The 17568-nt window shown below is 38.2% G+C and overlaps 1 protein-coding gene across 2 annotated transcripts in view; it reads left to right on the top strand.

The window, feature by feature from the left end:
• ATG10 (autophagy related 10) overlaps positions 1 to 17568 on the top strand; it is a 150973-nt gene that overhangs the window by 93100 nt on the left and 40305 nt on the right. For both annotated transcript variants that reach the window (XM_075932200.1, XM_075932201.1), the window contains exons 4-5: positions 6468 to 6594; positions 14184 to 14281. In XM_075932200.1, coding sequence (XP_075788315.1) covers positions 6468 to 6594; positions 14184 to 14281 — 225 coding nt within the window. The remainder of the gene's footprint in view (positions 1 to 6467; positions 6595 to 14183; positions 14282 to 17568) is intronic.

Raw genomic sequence — 17568 nt, 5'->3', positions numbered from 1 at the left:
GCCGGAGGTGGGGGACCGTGTGCGGGACAGCACCCTGGGATCTGCGTGTGCCCGGGTCAGCCCCACTACCCGCCAGTTGGTCCCCCGCCCTGCTGCCCGGCAGCCGGTTCCCCCCTGACCAGACCTGCTTCCCCAACCCCCTCCCGGCCAGTTCTGTTTCCCACCGGCCGGTCCCCCCAGCCCCCGATCTCCCCTGGCCAGCCCACTCCACCCGATCCCCTCCCGGCCAACCCCTACTCCCCTCCCAGCCGCCCCTCCCCCTCCTTCCCCCGCTCACGCCCATCTGAGATCAAGTGTATCCGGTATTTTTTTTTAAACCATCTGGTAACCCTATCTGTGAGAGCTTTTCTTTTCACTACAGTATATTTGAAAAAATAAGAACTGTTGAGTTGGAGAAACATTATGAAGCATAAACATTCATTTGTTTTCAGAATTAGAGCATAAAATAGTAAGGTATTAAGAGTAAACACATTTTGAACAACTAAAAAAAACCTAGCTTACTGGTACTGGAAGCATCTCATCTTTCCTCTCATGACTAACCTAACCATACTATGGGTCACCTTTTCCCTTGCTTCCTCCCAGGTGGCTAACTCACACTGGGAGAGCATGGGAGACATGGCATGGCACCAGAGGGAGATCACAAATGTGGGAATTAGGAGGATAGGCAACAGTAACTTTATCATAAGGAAAATGGTGCCTGTTTTTGGAGAAATCACCATACTTCCTCTCCTTTCTCCTCTCTAAAAAGTCCTGAACCTGTATTTCAGAGGGAATTTTTGTGGGACAAGCAGGCTCACACTGTTTTTACATATGTGGGTGGGGAAGACACAGATCCAGTCTTATCATGTAACTCTTGTCTCCCTCCCTGTTTATGCTATCAACTCCTTTATCAATTCATTGAGGCCTAACCTCCCAACATAAGCTGCCTTAACCCTCTTGGATGCAGTTCTTATTAAATACAGTAAAAAAAAAAGTTAATTCTTTACTTCCAGGATCTATAACTTGTCTTCTGTCTCAGAAAGAAAAAAAATGGCATTTTTAAAGAAATGTGTTATTTTGCCTTCAGAACGATGTGCAACATCAATTCTCAGCTATTGATGTAAATATTTTATAATTTAAGAGGAACAGAACAAATATATTGGTTTTGGGAGAAAACTGATCCATTTACATTAGTAAGAATGCATTTATAAAGGAACCAATATCATTAATTAGTCTGTATCTGCTTATCTTTTTTATTATACATACATTGCTGTGGGTTTAGTGCTTTAAAGCATCTGCTCAATAGTCCGTTATGATAGCACAAGAATGCTTTTTCGTGAGAGTAATGAAGTAACAGATGCTTCCTGATGACAACTTCTCAATTTGTTTAGGAAACAGTCAGTCAGTCCTGGATTCAGTTTTCCCTTGTAGTGTAGCAGCCATGCAAGCAAATTCTTATGGAGAAACAAGACCTGAGAAATCAAGTGACTGTGTAATTTTTCTAGGAATGACAATCTAGCCAAAAATCTCTGTTTAATAACACTTAAATAAAATTAGCATTTTATCCACTGTGCAAATAGATCTTTTTCTTGTAATGAGTATTTAAACAAAATCCATCAATTCAATAACAGAGTTTACTCTCCCTCTTTATATTTATACTTCCAAGAATATTTTTGGAGCAATGGTATGACCTATCAATGCTGAAGAGTAAATTATTTATGTTGCATTGTAGCTGTCATAATACCATAGTACATAAAGTATTGTTAACAGCTCAAAGGGTTCAGGACCACAATGTATATAGAGAGGAAAGGAACCAATTAAAAGTAAAAATTATAAAAACCCTAAAGGCATTACATGTCAAGTGAAAATACCTTGAGTTTTATTTTTATATATTAGTTAAACCTTCTATTGTTTATGATTCTGCTAGTGATTATGCAAAAAACCTGATGGCCATTGTTTAAAAATACCTCAGACTTACCTTCTGTTGGACCAACGTAATATTGTGTTAGTCTTTGAGAGTTCTATTCAGTCATGGACAACCAGCTCATTTTATTCTAGAACAGTACTTTAGCAAAGGCTCAACTCACCTGCTAAAGAGACACTGTCAGTACTTGTAGGCTACAGAATTTACTTTCCCATGTTAAATTCCATGAATCACCCTTATAGAGACTGTAAAGTACAGGATTACACATCAGAATTGTATCTTTTTATGTGACATGTCCTGCCACTGCTGTTTACCAAAATGAAAAGGGATTAGAAGTACCTGTAAGAAGGATTCAGGTGTCCATGAATGTATACTGTACAGACAAGAACAGTGCTTCTACTTGTCACTATATATATGGCATACAAAAAGAGCTGAATATCAAAAACTATATTTTTAATTATAGAAGCTTTGTTTACTAGACCAAATTCCATCTTGTTAGCAGGGCAGAGAAGGGAGGGTTTTTTTGTCTTTCATAAGCTTTTGAATGCCCTGTTTCAGACAGAACCCAAAGTACCATTTAAAAGCAAAAAGACAGAGTAATACACAATGATAAAGTTCATGAGTGGAAATACTTAACCTCCAGCTCCCTAAAACACCAGGACAAGGCTGCTTGTACAACCTGCTCTTTCTTGTTCCTAACTGTATCCAGAGCTGTACTGAGTCTGGGGATGCTACTGATGGATGAAATAGCTCTGTCTCTTAAGAAGCAGGATCTTTATAGAGGTAGCTCATAATCTAACTTCCCTCCAGTAGTACCAGGGGTTCTCAAGGGAGATTTTTTTGTAGTCTGTCTCCTCCCTCTTGAGGAATTGGGTTATCAGGAAGAGCTTCTCACTTCTTCACTTTTCTATACCCTAATCCAGTTCATCACCAGAAAATTATGGTTTCTCTTCAGAAGTTGCTCAAACCCTGAACTCTCTGCAATCCCCAGAAGCAGAATTTTTAATGACAGACTGTTCATTTCTTAAATCACAACTTCCAAGTTAGCACTATGTTTATGAGCCCTGTTTTGCAGAACTCAGATTGTGGAACATAGCTTTTTTGTAAATATATTACTTATTTCTCCATGTGCTTTTGGGTGAAAGAGAGCGTGACTTTTTAAAATCTAGTTTAAAAAATTGTTCTAAATTAAAAATCACTATGAGGTTAAATGACTAAAATGGTGTGAATTATTTTTCACTCACACGAGATTGTGCATGCATGTACAGGGCTATAGAATAATGATATTTAAAAACTTATGTCAGCATTGGAACTCTCATTGGTATTATACTGCACTGCCAATAAAAAGTGACTCAGCAAGTACTTCATACTTACACAATGTTGTTTCAGAGCAAGGTTATCTAATGGCCAAATAGTACTTAAACTAATATAAAAATGCACCAAACATGAATGTTTTCACAAAGAATCATTTAAAGTTTTGCTTTAAGAAGAGATTTTCTTAAGACATGCAATTTGAGGCTGGGTTCAGATCTGAATCCAAAGGGCCTCTAAGTTTAAGGGGATTTGGGCTGATTGTTCTTCATTTCCTCCCCCCCCCCCCCAATTATTCTCGGCATCAAAAGCACTATCCCAGAAAATATATCTAGTTTAAAGAACTATCAGTTTACTAGGCAAAAGTAATGCCAACCTTTCTTCCACAAAAGATCTTTTACATAGTAATAGCTCCCAATATCATATCTGATCTGGGATTGCTGTAAAGGGAAGGGGGAAAGTGTGTCTTTATTATATGTGACCTGGATAAGCATACAGATCTGTACCTGGTATGATTTTTAAGTATCTTAATTCAAATTTTAAAATTATGTTTATTTCCAACTCTACTGGTATGTGGCTATCCAAAATCTGGGACTTCTAGTCACCATCTTGTACACTTGTTCATCAGCAACACCTGATTGTCTAAAATACTATTTGGATGAAATCAACTTACACAAGCTTTCCAAAAAAAGAGTATGCTCTCTATGGTTATTCTCATGGTTGGTACTTATGGTTATTCTTATGGTTTGCCAGTTCTTGCATCTCCCTCATGAATTGATTCATGGCAGAGAAAGCATGAAGGTGAGTTAAGGATCTAAGAAAAATACAAAATAGCTCTAACTCCTATACTTTGTAACAACTTGAGGATTAAAAATGTTGGTTTCAGTCTTTAGCAATTTGCTTGGGCAAAGACCTAAATATTCACATTGGTTGGTACCAGTATACCCACAAAATCCATATTTGTGCATGTACACCTACCTTTTGGGGACATATAGTTATTCAGTTTGTATATGCAAATTAAGAGTTTTGAAGGCTCAACAAGTGTCCATATATTTTGTGGACATATTCAGTTATGTTTTCGTGGAAAATTTGTTTCAGTATATCTAATTAGCTTATTTAAAATGGTTAAAAAGTTAATGGTCTAATTTTCAGAGGCATAAACTTCCTCAATTGGTTGTAAAGTCAGGCAGAACTATGCATGCTCAGGACCTTTTAAAAACTGTCTTATGTTCATACATTGGTTAAAACAAGGTAAAAAAAATAAATTGGTAATTGGGAGATTCTGGGAATGTATCAGAATGCCTCTACTAAAAAAACCAGAAGAGGTAGAGTCTAATCTATAGTTGAAGTTGAATTTAGCAGCATATAGTAAGAGGGGGGGAAATTGTCTCAACTTCAGAAGTGTTATTAACCAACACAATCTCTTGCAAAAAAGTTCTTATTAAATATAACTTGGAATTTTCTTCATAAAATATATAATCCTTTGGAAAGTAAAAACTTAAACAGCCATATTGGGTCAGACCAAAAATCCACCCATCCTAGTATCCTGTCTTCAGACAGTGGTCAATGCCAGGTGCATTCAGAGGGAGTGAACAGAACAGTAATCATCAAGTAATCCACCCCCCATTTCTCATTCCTTGCTTCTGGCAAAGCAGAGGCTAGGGACTTTATTCCTACGCATCTTGGCTAATGGCCATTGATGGACCTATCTTCCATTAATTTATCTAGTTAGTTCCTTTTTGAACCCTGTTACAGTCTTAGGGTGTGTCTACAGTGCAGGGCTTAACTTGAAATAAGCTAAGCAAATTGAGCTACTTCAATTGCATATCTTATTTCAAAATAGCTTATTTCAAAATAGGGAGTGTCTACACACCACTTATTTAGAAATAGAGCACTCTTCCTCTGACTTCCCCTATTCCTCGTACAACGAGGGTTACGGGAGTCGGAGTAAGAAATCCTCCAGCTTGACAGCATTTTGACACTACTTGGAAATAACTGCCTGCTATGTAGACCTGGACCAAGTTATTTCGGAATAGGGCTAGTTATTTTGAAATAATGTTGCAATATAGACGTACCCCTAGGCTATGTCTGCATTGGCAAGATTTTGTGCAAAAGCAGCTGCTTTTGCGCAAAATCTTGCCACCTGTCTACACTGGCCGCGAGTACTTGCGCAAGAACACTGACGTTCTAATGTATAAAATCAGTGCTTCTTGCGCAAATACTCTGATGCTCCCGCTCAGGGATAAGCCTTTTTGCGCAACTGTTCTTGCGCAAGAGGCCAGTGTAGACAGGCAACATCAATTTCTTGCGCAAGAAAGCCCGATGTTTAAAATGGCTATCGGAGCTTTCTTGCGCAAGAGAGCATCTACACTGGCATGGATGCTCTTGTGCAAAAGCACATCTTTTGCCCAAAGGCACATGCCAGTGTAGACGTTCTCTTACTCAAATACTCTAACACAAAAACTCTTGCGTTTTTCGCCTTCATCTGTAGCATGGTACAGATCACAGCTGGAGTATTCTCTGCATCATGGGGTCTTCAAAGTATTTGAAGGCTTCAATATCTGAGATATAGGTGAGAGGATTATTCTAGGAGGGGTGGGTGAGATTCTGTGTCCTGTACTGTGCAGGGGGTCAGACTAGATGATCATAATGGTCCCTTCTGACCTTAAAGTCTATGAGTCTATTTGCTCAAAATCTTGCCAATGTAGACGTAGCCCTAGACTTCACAATATCCTTAGGCAAAGAATTCCACAGGTTGACTGTGCATTGTGTGTAGAAATACTTCTTTTTGTTAAACCTGCAGATTCTTTGGGGATCTGTTATAACTTCACCTTCAGTTGGTAGGATATTCTTCAACAGTAGCAGGTTACGAAGGGAGTAGCTGCTGTAGCTAACATATTGCTAAAAAGTATTATGATAAACATTTTCCAGAGTTGCTTGTTCGTATGATTCTTTGTCTCTCAAAAGCAATCTGGATTGATTAAGGTCACAGTCTTGCAAAGGTTTACAGATGAATTTAACTATGTCTGTGCTCCTCACAGTAAGTGAATTGAAGCATGTAGGTAAATCTTTACAAAATTGCGCATTAGTATTTTTCTTTCTAGTCTTACTATTATTTTCTTAGTAGTCAATTGATGAGTGTTCCGTAAGATCTTATATTTATTAAATTAATGACTATAATGGTAACACATATTTTCTCCTCACTGAAAGCCCACATTTTATTAAAGTACTGTGTTAATGTTTGTTGTTTTAGGAAGCCCTGGATGATTCTCAAGTAGCTGGAGTCTCTGCAACATCAGAAGTGATTCGCTATGAGTATCATGTCTTGTATTCTAGTAGCTACCAAGTACCTGTGCTTTATTTTAGGGCATGCTTTTTAGGTAAGACTTGTTATACATTAAACTCATTGTAAAATAAAAAATATGCAGGAATGAAGTAGAATCTTTGAAACACAGCTTTTTGTACTCCACTTCAGTACAATGATCATGTTTAATATTAAAAAATATGAGATGGGGGTGTTAACTAGTAAATTTTCTGATACTCCAGACACTGTGAGCCTCAGGACCTTGGAGTAGATGATATCATCTCAGCCTGAAGAAGTCTGAACTTTAGACTCCTGGCATCATGCCCATGGTTGACGAAACCTGCTGGCCATTTTTCTTTTTGATTTCTTTAAATGAACACACAGACTTAAAGCTACAGCATCAAATTCAGCCATGCATACTGCAGTAACTTTAGCTGAGTTGCACCTGTTTATTTCAGAGCTGAATTTGATCCACAATGATTAGGTCAAAATTTTCCTGTATGTTGTCTTTCTAATTTAAACAGCTTTTAAAAAATACCAAATATTGAACGTAAAATCAACTTGTACTAAAAGAAACAGTTTTAAAACATTGCTGAAAATGACTGAAATCAATAAAATAGTTTATTTTCTCCCTAATGTATACATCTTGTCACCCTTTGCCCAGTTGCTACTACCCTGTGATTTCACTCTCATTCCCGTCATGAAAGTGGAACACACTACCGCTCTTCAAGGCCACTATTAGTCACACTTATTTAATCAACAAGCATAGAGTGATCATACTGCAGCACTGTCTATGCTCCTCTCCTCTTCCCAAAGACAATGCACTTGGAATTGAGGAGTTGAAATCTTAAGGTAATTTTTGAACTTGGTTTCCCACATGGCAGCATGAGTAGATTATGTGTTTTGAATGATCCCTGAATTTTATCTTGAAGGTACCTGAATATTGCCAATGATATTTTTCGTTTTAATTAAAAAGTTGCTTAAGCTGCTTTTAATGTGTTTGTTAGAATTAATCACTTTATATTTTTAATCACTTCTAATTTTGCAGTGTTAGTGTTTTAACAAGCACATTAGATTTAAAATTGAAAATCAAATTCTCAGACTCACTGGGGAAAAGATTTTTAGTTTGAGGTGCAGTTTCTAAGAACTAATAATTTGGGGTAAATGCTCAACTTGTGAAGTGGGGATACAGTTCAGTTTCTGTAACCACCACCACCACCACCACCAGATCACAAATTCTCACACATTTTATGTTGCAAATTCATTATGAGGATTGTAACAAACATTTTACAAATGTTCAGTAATCTGTCATTAAACTTCTTGTGCAAGCACCAAGATAAAGGAACTCTTGCTAGTCAGTAACTTTTGCTGTCTTGAAATAACATACCAAGAGGCTGATTAATTTATTTGTGGTGCTGAAAAATGTCATCTTCTTGGTTTTAGTTAATTAACAGTATATCTTTTCTATGCAAGAGAATGGTGATGCTGCAGGTAGACTAAATAGTATTTCTATAATACTGTACTTTCATATAATTAGTATTCAATATAAGCAGTTAATCACCAGAGAAGAGCTCCCAGAGACAAAACAAGTTGTTTAGCTTGTCAGCATCAGGGAATCGGAGGTGTTGAAACATGACTCCTTATAGCTGGAAGTGGATATTACAGAAGCTGGTGGATGAGCTAATGCACAATCTTAGTACAATGTGCCAACAGCTCCCCTTGCAGTACAGAACTGTAATTGTTCCTACAAGTATAATTATGTTTTTAACACACTTCTTGGGAATCTTTCACAGTGGAAAATTATGGGTTTTTTGAGAATGTCGGTGTCATTTGGAGTCTCTTTATATCCTTATTAACATTTTTCATTTGATGTCTGGTGTGAGAGGAGGATACAGATACTAGCATCCACCTCTTTTTTTCCAGGAGCATATTCAATTAGTACTAAATCTGTTATTTTCATTCTGTATAGCACAGTTGTCTAGATATTGGAAATCCTTCCTTTGATACAAATTATCTACTTTCTACCTGCGTAGTGCTATCCAAAATCCCAAACATGGTGTTTTTCAGAATCTGTAGATCACTATGTATGTCAGACATCTGAGTAAGCGTTCTGTTTTGCTTTGCCTTGCGCTCACCTGAAAACAAGCCCAGGAAATGTTCTGATATTTTTGCCTTTTCATCACAATGTTACTATTCTTTCCTCAGTAACCCTTTGCCCCTTTTTCTTCTGACAGTCACTATTGTTCAGTTCTTCCATTTGCTGAGTAGGTGGGAGAACACCCCACACTGAGACATACATCAGCGGCACTGTGTAAATTGTTGTTATTGCATATAGATTAGGTGGTGGGTGGAGTTCTCTCTCTCTCTCTCTCTCTCTCTCTCTCTGTCTCTGTGTTGGAAATATTTAGGAAATTCCTTGTGTTAGAATCATTGTTAGAAAATTATTCTCTCTCCTCTGTGGTTCCCCAGGATCTTTCATTTCTCCCTTTTTTGATATAGTACATTTCACATATCCTGCATTGCTAGGATTCTCTGGAGTAGTTGGGCTGTGCATGGTTTCCATTCAAGCCTGTTTGTATCTCCCTTTACATTGATGAGGGTGGGTTGCAAGAGATAGATGTGAGATGTAACCCACGGACTTTGATCATTATGCTCACACAGCAAAGGATAAACTGGAATCCTAAACTCAGATTCCACACTGCAATGTTTTAAGATATGATTAGATCTGTAGGCCAGCCTAGGAAATTTTAATTTTTCTGTTCAACCAAACTAAACAGCTTTTACAATATTCAAGAACACTTCCTCACATTGTGTTATAAAAATGACTGGTGCCAGCACACCCAAGTCAGCACCTTATTAGGCAGACTATTAAAAAAAACTGTTCTAGAACATTAAATCCTTCATTTCTCCTGTTGTATAAAATTCCATCTAGAAGTGAGTTAGCCAGTCAGTCTCTAGATACACCTGTAAGGAAAAAAGGCTCCCAAGAAATTGCTGCTGGTACTTTTCCACTTAAATCCTCCACTATTCTCAGATGGCAACTTTGAGTGCCTTATGGTCAGTGGCAACATCTTTGTCTGGCTTTAACTCACATATGAATGAGCTGCAGGCATTAATAAGGCCTCCCTTCAGTGTGTTCCATGGAGTCAAAGTTGTTCAGTATCTTCATACAAATTTTATACCTATCTGAAACTGTCTCTTGGAATTCTTCCTGAAATCTCTTCCTCATCCAAATTAAATTCCACATCAGAAGGACTTTGAAGGTGCATTTGCACAGAATAAAAATATTTAGGGAAGCGATCTAGACTTTTTGTAGCATTTGAGGTCAATGTACCTTTATGCCTTAGTGAGGACAAAAAACATCATCTGCAAATAATGACTAAATGTAATGCCTAGTAGGGATGTAAATGACTGGTCGACTACCAGTAAGCATAGGCTTCTTGGATAGTCGAGTCATTACTCAGCTAAACGCTTCCTCTCCCCCCTTGCTGCCTCTTAAAAGCTGATTCCCTCCGACACCGTCTCCACTCAAGGCAGGACTAAGTATTATCTAGACCACCCGAACAGGTGTTTGTCTAACCTACTCTTAAAAACCCCTAATGATGGGGATTGTACAGTCTCCCTAGGCAAGTTTTTCCTAATGTCCAACCTAAACTGCCTTTGCAGCAATTTAAGCTTGGTGCTGGCTTTGGGGCTGGAGTGTAAATACTCAGGGCACTGAATACCACTCAGGGTAGTGAGCCTCCTGAGACAACACACATCGGTTCCACGAACAGGGTCTTGTTCTCTGGCTCTCTGAGAGACAACTTAGCCATGATGCTTCTGGTGCCAAGTGTGAGGTCAAACTAAGCCAAACAAGAAAACAAAACTTTAATTAGAAGTGTAATAAATTAAAACCCTTAATTAACTAAACTACAAGGAAAAAAATACATGACAGAAACTTGGGAGAACCCCAGTACAGCTCTCTGGGAATGGAGCCAAGATTTTTACACCTGCAGCAACTTTTCTGTAGAAAGGAAGAAGTTGTAGCAGTTGGAACTGCACAGTGCTTACATTGTCTTGTTTCCAAACGTTCAGTGCCAAGAAGGGGGGCTCTCTATTGCTTTCTGGGTGTTCCTGAGTCTTGGCGTTTTGGAACGTATAATCCCAATTCTCAACAAAATTTGATTATACCCATTTTATAGAGAAGTAAAATGTGAAGATGTGAGGCTCTGATTAATAAGGCCTCTATCTTTTTTTTTTTAAAAGAAGCTTGATACCAATTGCTGCTGCTTGTGTCTATCTAGATTCACTTACCTAGTCTGGTAAATTGATTTGTCCATGAATTAGTGGCAATAATGAGTAATATTCAGGAGTTCCTCATTCCCACCTCTTCCCCCCTTCCTCTTTTAGACTGTGCTAAATCAAACATTTCCTGTTTGGGTATTTCTCAAAATAGCTTTCCCATCATTCTTTGTGTAAGTGTCAAAGTCTGTATTCAGAGTCTCCCCTATTGTGGATGTATTGGTTAGTGCTTCTTTAGCAGTAACTCTCAGGTGCTCCAGATTATGAACCAAAATAAACTACAGATTTCCACTTGTAGTCAACATACTCTGCTCAAACCAAAGGCAGTGGAGCTGCACAAAATGTGTCTGCAGTGGCAGGGTGGGAAGGTGAATGTATGCTGGATGAGCCTGAGGCCAGAAATGGGGTCTTCACCTTCTCTCCCCTCCACTTTCCTGTACCTGCTGCTCCAGCTGCCATCATCTCCTTTTTATGGCTGCACCTTCCCTGCTCCGATTCAGCATGAGGCATGGGGACAGAAGAGATAAAGCTGTCACACTGTCCCTTGTAGTTATCAGCAACAGTTACAGGCTACTGCTGCTGCCTAGTTGACTGTGTGAGATCTAGCTGGGCTGCAGGAATTTGTGGTAAGGTTGCTAAATGTTTGATTGTTGTCAGTCATAGGGTCTAGAGAACTTGAAGAGCAGGGTAGCAGCTTAAGGGGAAAATAATGGCTAGCTGCAGCTATGCCATCTTTATCAGTTCCCAGACAAACTACATTAAAATGGAGTTAAAGGTAAGAGTAATTTAGAATAAAATATGTTCGAGATAGTGTAATTGTTACAAACAATGCAGGAAATTTAGAGTTAAGGTTAAATGTAAATCAAAATATACTAAAGTACAGAAATGCACGGGTTGGTTATTGAAACCATGCTGCCCTGTAGAGAAGTTATGAAACACCCTATATATTTATGATTAAGGTATTTTAGTGTTTGTTGTCCAGAATAAACTCAGTTTTTGAAAATAAAAATTTAGAATTCGTGGTAATTTTTACATTATTCTTCATTATTGCAAGTTTTTATTTCCACATGTCCACTATCTCCTTTTATCAGGGAGTGAAGCCATAGGCTTCCCTCTGTTTAGATGTTCACTTTCAAAAGAGCTGCCTCCTAATGTTCCCAGTGGCAATTCAGATGAACTGGGGAAGACAGTGGCCCTGTATGCTGTCAGTAGGTAGAGAGGAATACAGTAAGTGAAGGTTAATGGAGGAAGTGGCCATCTGAGCCCAAGGGCAGCCTCTGGCTTCAGTTCCAGCAATAGGAGATGGCAACCATTTGAAAGACTACATTTCTTGGTTGGAATTCTCTGAAGTAGAATGTTATTCTTTAGTCTCTGCTAAAGAAAAAACTTTCAGTTAGGTAGAATAATGACAAAGTATGACCATTAATCCTACAAAATATTCTTCAGATGTAGTCTGTTCACAAGACTTCAGTGAGTTAATTATGTGGGAAGTTTGAAGAGTCTATTTTTTTCATCACTGAGATCTTTTGAGCCAAATCATGTCTGACATTTGCTGCTGAATTTTTAAAGGACACATTTTAAAATTAATTTTAATTCAATTTAAGATAATGGATTTACAATTTCTTAGAAAATTCATTCTATAACTCAAAGAATAAGTGCTGTAGTTTTGGGAGAATATGCTGTATTTTTATACATAAAGTGGTTGGATTCCCGCTTTAAGTTCAAAACTCAGCTCATTCTTGGCTATGGATATTTAACCAGTGCCTCCATAATACTAAAGTGGAGTAAATCCATTTAAAATCAGAGTAATCTGTTCAGTGATTTTTTTGGATCTCAAGGAGCTCAGGTGTTATAAATCACAGCTACCACGGTGGGAGTACAATGTAGAAACCTAGATGTGTTTTAAAGTCTTACATTAGAATGTCACAAATCTATGATATCCTGGATCAGGAGTCTGTAAACTTCATTGTACCACAACCCCCTTCTGACAAAAAAATTACTACTTGATCACAGGAAGGGGGAACTGAAGGTTGAGTCTGCCCAAGCTCTGCCACCCTGGGCAAGAGGGGACCAAAGTTGTAGCCCAGTAGATTCAGTCCCAGGCAGGTGGCTTGTAACTTGAGCCCTGCCATCCACACTCTTTGGACAGAGAGGCTTTGGCTTTGGCCCTGGGTTCCAGAAACTCTAAACTTTCCCTGTGATCTGGGTCCCAACCCACACTTTGAGAATCACTGTCCTAAATTTTGAATTTGTGCCTTCAATTTGTCTGAAAAATGAGGAAAATAAGTTGCCATGTAGCCTTATACTAGATGCCTAGAGGATGTGATTTAAGAGAAGACATTAATTCTTCCAAAGTTACAACAGATTTAAGAAGCATAAATTAACAAACTTCTCCTTAATGTCAACTGTTGACCATGATGATTAATTGACTAATTATCTGTCATCACAACACAGACACATGTTTCAAAGTATAGTTATTGGATATTGTTAGCTCACTGAATGCTTAATTTGTCACATGTTTTGATGCTACTGAAGTACGTTGCTTATGTCAGGACATAACTTTCCACAGTTTTCTATAGAAAATAAGATAAAACGGAGGCTCTACGTAGCAGGTTTTTAACTTGTACCTAAACATGACACTCAACTGTTAATTGGATGAATAAATCCTGTGCATTTTACAGACATGAAAATCTCAATAGATTAGCTCTATTTATTAGAGGAAAATGGTTTTCTGACACCTGATAAATGCCAAGATGAAGCTGCTTATTGGAAATAAATCAAAATATTCTGTTGCTATTTGTCAAAAACAAATATTGAGACAAAATACTGACATGCTTGTTTTTGAAGTGGTTGACACTAATCTTCTGTAATAATTCTATTTTAACACTACGGGTAATATCTAGCTCATAACAGTAAATAATGTACGAATATGGGGGGGGGGGAAATCTGTAGAACACTAAAAAGCATGAACTTTTTGGCTATAGATAGAATTTTGTTTCTCAGTCATGATTTATTTTTATTTGTAAAATATTTGATGATAAAAATATTTTGCATTTTTATCATTTGTCCAAGGAGTTCAACTGTATAAAACATAAGATAGTGTTGCAGCTCCCTTATAGTGTGTTAGCAAAATTATTCTGTCCATTTTACATGTAGGGAAATTGAGCAGCAGAGACTTTAGGGCTACTTTTAAATGCATACACTGTTTGAGCTGTGCTACTTGGGAATTACTGACACAGAATTTGACCAGTTTTATTTTTTTGATTTGATTGTCAAATTATTTGTTTTGATGATCAAATTATCAATATTTTTCAGGTTTTACATGAAGCAATCTACATATTTAATACAGGATCATAGAGTATCGCATGTGTCTTTTTACAGATGGAAGACCTTTAACTCTGAACGAAATTTGGGAAGGTGTTCATGAATGCTACCAGGCTCGTCTACTGGAGGGGCCTTGGGACACCATTACACAACAGGTTAGATATTACTATTCTTTTATACTATGGAATTTATTTACCAAGCGAATAGTTGACATTAGAGTCACCTATTAAAATATAAGAGGTTTTGTGTCTATTGTGCAGTGATTCACTAATTACGTTATCAAGAAGACCAAAGTGTAACGTTCAATTTAAAATAAACTAATAATTTGTAAAATTGAAGGACAAAGTTAGTTTGTCAGTCAAATTATTTGTTACGGCTGACTAATGAGTTTAAAAGTCAGTATTAATGATGTCCATGTTTTAAAAGAAAAAGTACTCAATAAAATACTTGTGACTTGTTTTATTATCCTCTACTAAAGGTGATCAAACTGCCTATCTTTAAAATGATTTTAAAAGTCATGAGAATTAGTATTAGTATTCCAGTGCAATTATGGTATATTCTCAAGAATCCAGTAGTTGTTTTCTAGAAAATGGTCTAGATTTGGTATGACAAGGATGAAACTTGTGGTAAGGACTCGGGAGGTCTGGATTCAGTTACGGGTTTTGCAACCAGCCTCCTGTATGACATTGGACATGCTATTAAGTGTCTATATTATTGGAGAACCTCCATGTCTCAGTTCCCCACTGTAGACTTAGGATAATACTGTTTGCTTCCTCCTCTCCACCTCGACCCCAGACTTTTGTCTCTCTTGTCTATTAACGTGTAAGCTCTTCAGGGCAAGGACTCTCTCTTACTCTATGTTTGTACAGTGCCTAGCTCAGTGAGGGGGGCCTCTAGATGCTATCATAATACACCATACAGAATCATATTCATAAAAGATGCTCAGTCATGGCAATTTGAGTTTGCACAATCACAAACTATAATTATTCTTTGTAGTACAGCAGAGCCTAGAAACCCCAACTGAAATTGCATGTATGCTTTTTGTTGTGCACTTCTAGGCATTGCCTGTGAGTTCTCATAATACAACTATTGTTATTAGGTAGCTGTAGTCAATGTATTACTTAGGGTACGTCTAGACTACAGGCTTTTGTCGACAGAAGTTTTGTCAACAGTATCTGTCGACAAAACTTCTGTCGACAAAGAGCGTCTAGACACATTCAGTTCTGTCGACAAAGCAAGCTGCTTTGTCGACCAAACCCTGTAGTCTAGACACAACCCTACATGCAATAACACCTTCTGTCGACAGAACTCTGTCGACAAAAGGTGTTATGCCTCGTAAAATGAGGTTTACCAGCGTCGACAAAACTGCTGAGTTCTGTCGACATTATGTCGACAGAACTCAGCAGTAGTGTAGACGCAGGTATAGTTTTGTCGACAAAAGTCCACTTTTGTCGACAAAACTCTGTAGTCTAGACACACCCTTAGACTGACCTGTGTCTTGTAGACTGAGGATGAGCAAATCACTATATAATAAGAAAATAATGAAATCTGGTAGTAGCAGATAAATTGACCTTCTCCAGTGGATATCATGGTTCAGATTGTATATTCTCCTAATTTAAGTCTAGATATTGACTAGCTCTGCATTGGGCGAGAACAGTGCAATTCACCTTCACTTCACTCATGCATATTTGAGTGAACTAGGATCAGCCTAAGTCCTTGCATTCCCAGTGCACAAGGACCTGAGATTCTAATGCTAGCAACAGTGCTAGCAACCCCTTAGGACTAGGAGTGGAACATACCCTACTACACCCTCTGTACTTTCCAACAGAGCTGCCCTGGCATGTAGAATCAGTGCATGTTAAAACCTGTAAAACAGTGTAGCAGAAGCCTCTGCTGTGTGCACTCCATAAGCAATGTGCCTTCTTAGTTGCTGCACCTCTACATCTTTCCTATCCATGGGATGTAGCTTAAAGCCACAAATCAAACTATTTTGTGAAAAGTACTGTGCATGTCACATCTATGGCTATATAGGAGGAGTAAATCAAAATACAAATGTTTCTGAGAATAAAGGAAGTTTCAGTGACAGAACATCTGCCTACTATGTAAAATTAGAATAATGGAAGCCAAAAGAAAAAGATGAAATAAAACTGCCCATAGATACATAATGCAAAATGGGAGTGCATGAGACACACACATACACAGAAGCTTGTGGTAACAGGCATTTGGCTGGTAAAACGTGCTTTTCACTGAAACTATTGTGTGTGTGGCACCTCTCTAGTAATAATACACCACATCTTGGTCCAATATCAAGAATGAATTTAAATAGCAGGGAAACCCGTTTTGCAAAACAGAGACAGTTATAGCAGCAAAATATTCACTGAATATAATACTAAGCTGATTTCCTATGAAATGGAGAAATTACAGAATTAGTTTAACTCTCTCTCAGGAATAATATAGACTATGGGCCTCAGGCTGAAGACTCAAGGCAATTCAGACATCAGTTTGATACAGGGATTGCTGACAATTAGGGGCTAAGCCCCACCAATAATTCCACTAATAATGTGGATACACATTTTAATAGTTTTATACTTTAATTAATTTTCTGTGAAATATGTTCTCCCTAAGGCTGATTTTGCCACTTGATAAAAACTGGAATTCCATTGAATTCAGCATGGTTGCACCACTTCAAAGCTATTATGAATTTGGTGCAAAGTCTCCAATTGCAACCTTGTTGGGAAATGGGGTGAGGATCCTGCTGAGTCCCTCCTTTCTGTGTATAGCTATGAGTGAGAGCCCCAGAAATAGCAGATTCCTATGTGCAGTAATGTTAAATTTAGATTAATCCAGAGAGAAAATGAGTGCTGGGGACTCATTAATACATGATCCAACTTCCTTTGGTCTGATTGAAAAACAACAATGAAGCATCAGGGAATTAGGGTGTGTCTGTGTAGGAGGGGGTCCTTTTTAGAGCTGAGTGAGGTGAAAGGGAAGAAACTAGTGCAGTTTGTGGTGTTGCCAAAATTGTCATATATTTTTGGTGCCAGCTACCACTTATGTACAAACGTATTTTCCCCATTTAAAACTGGGAGATAGGTATGCCAAACCAAATATAGAAACTACCATAAATAAGTCTATACACTAAGGGATTATAGAAAGTAATAAACAGGGCTCGCCGAACCGTGGCGAGCCTTGCTCGCCAGCCGTGCTGTCCCACGATCTGCACATGCGCAGATCGCCCAAGCCCGGCTCTTCAGGGTTGCAATCCGCTCGCCATGGGTGAGTAGATTGCACTATTTGTTGAGCCCTGGTAATAAATATACTAAGCCAATTGCTTACCAGTCTTAGAACAAACCAGGAGCTAGGGCTACAAGAAAGTGTTTTTTGGATCTGAGGGTTGAACACACATGTACCTGCCTATATATGGGAACTGAGGCACTTGATC

Source organism: Pelodiscus sinensis, chromosome 6 (assembly GCF_049634645.1).
Source record: "Pelodiscus sinensis isolate JC-2024 chromosome 6, ASM4963464v1, whole genome shotgun sequence".
NCBI lineage: Eukaryota > Metazoa > Chordata > Testudines > Trionychidae > Pelodiscus > Pelodiscus sinensis.
The sequence above is the reverse complement of the archived record's forward strand: the minus strand, read 5'-3'. Positions and strand labels throughout refer to the sequence as shown.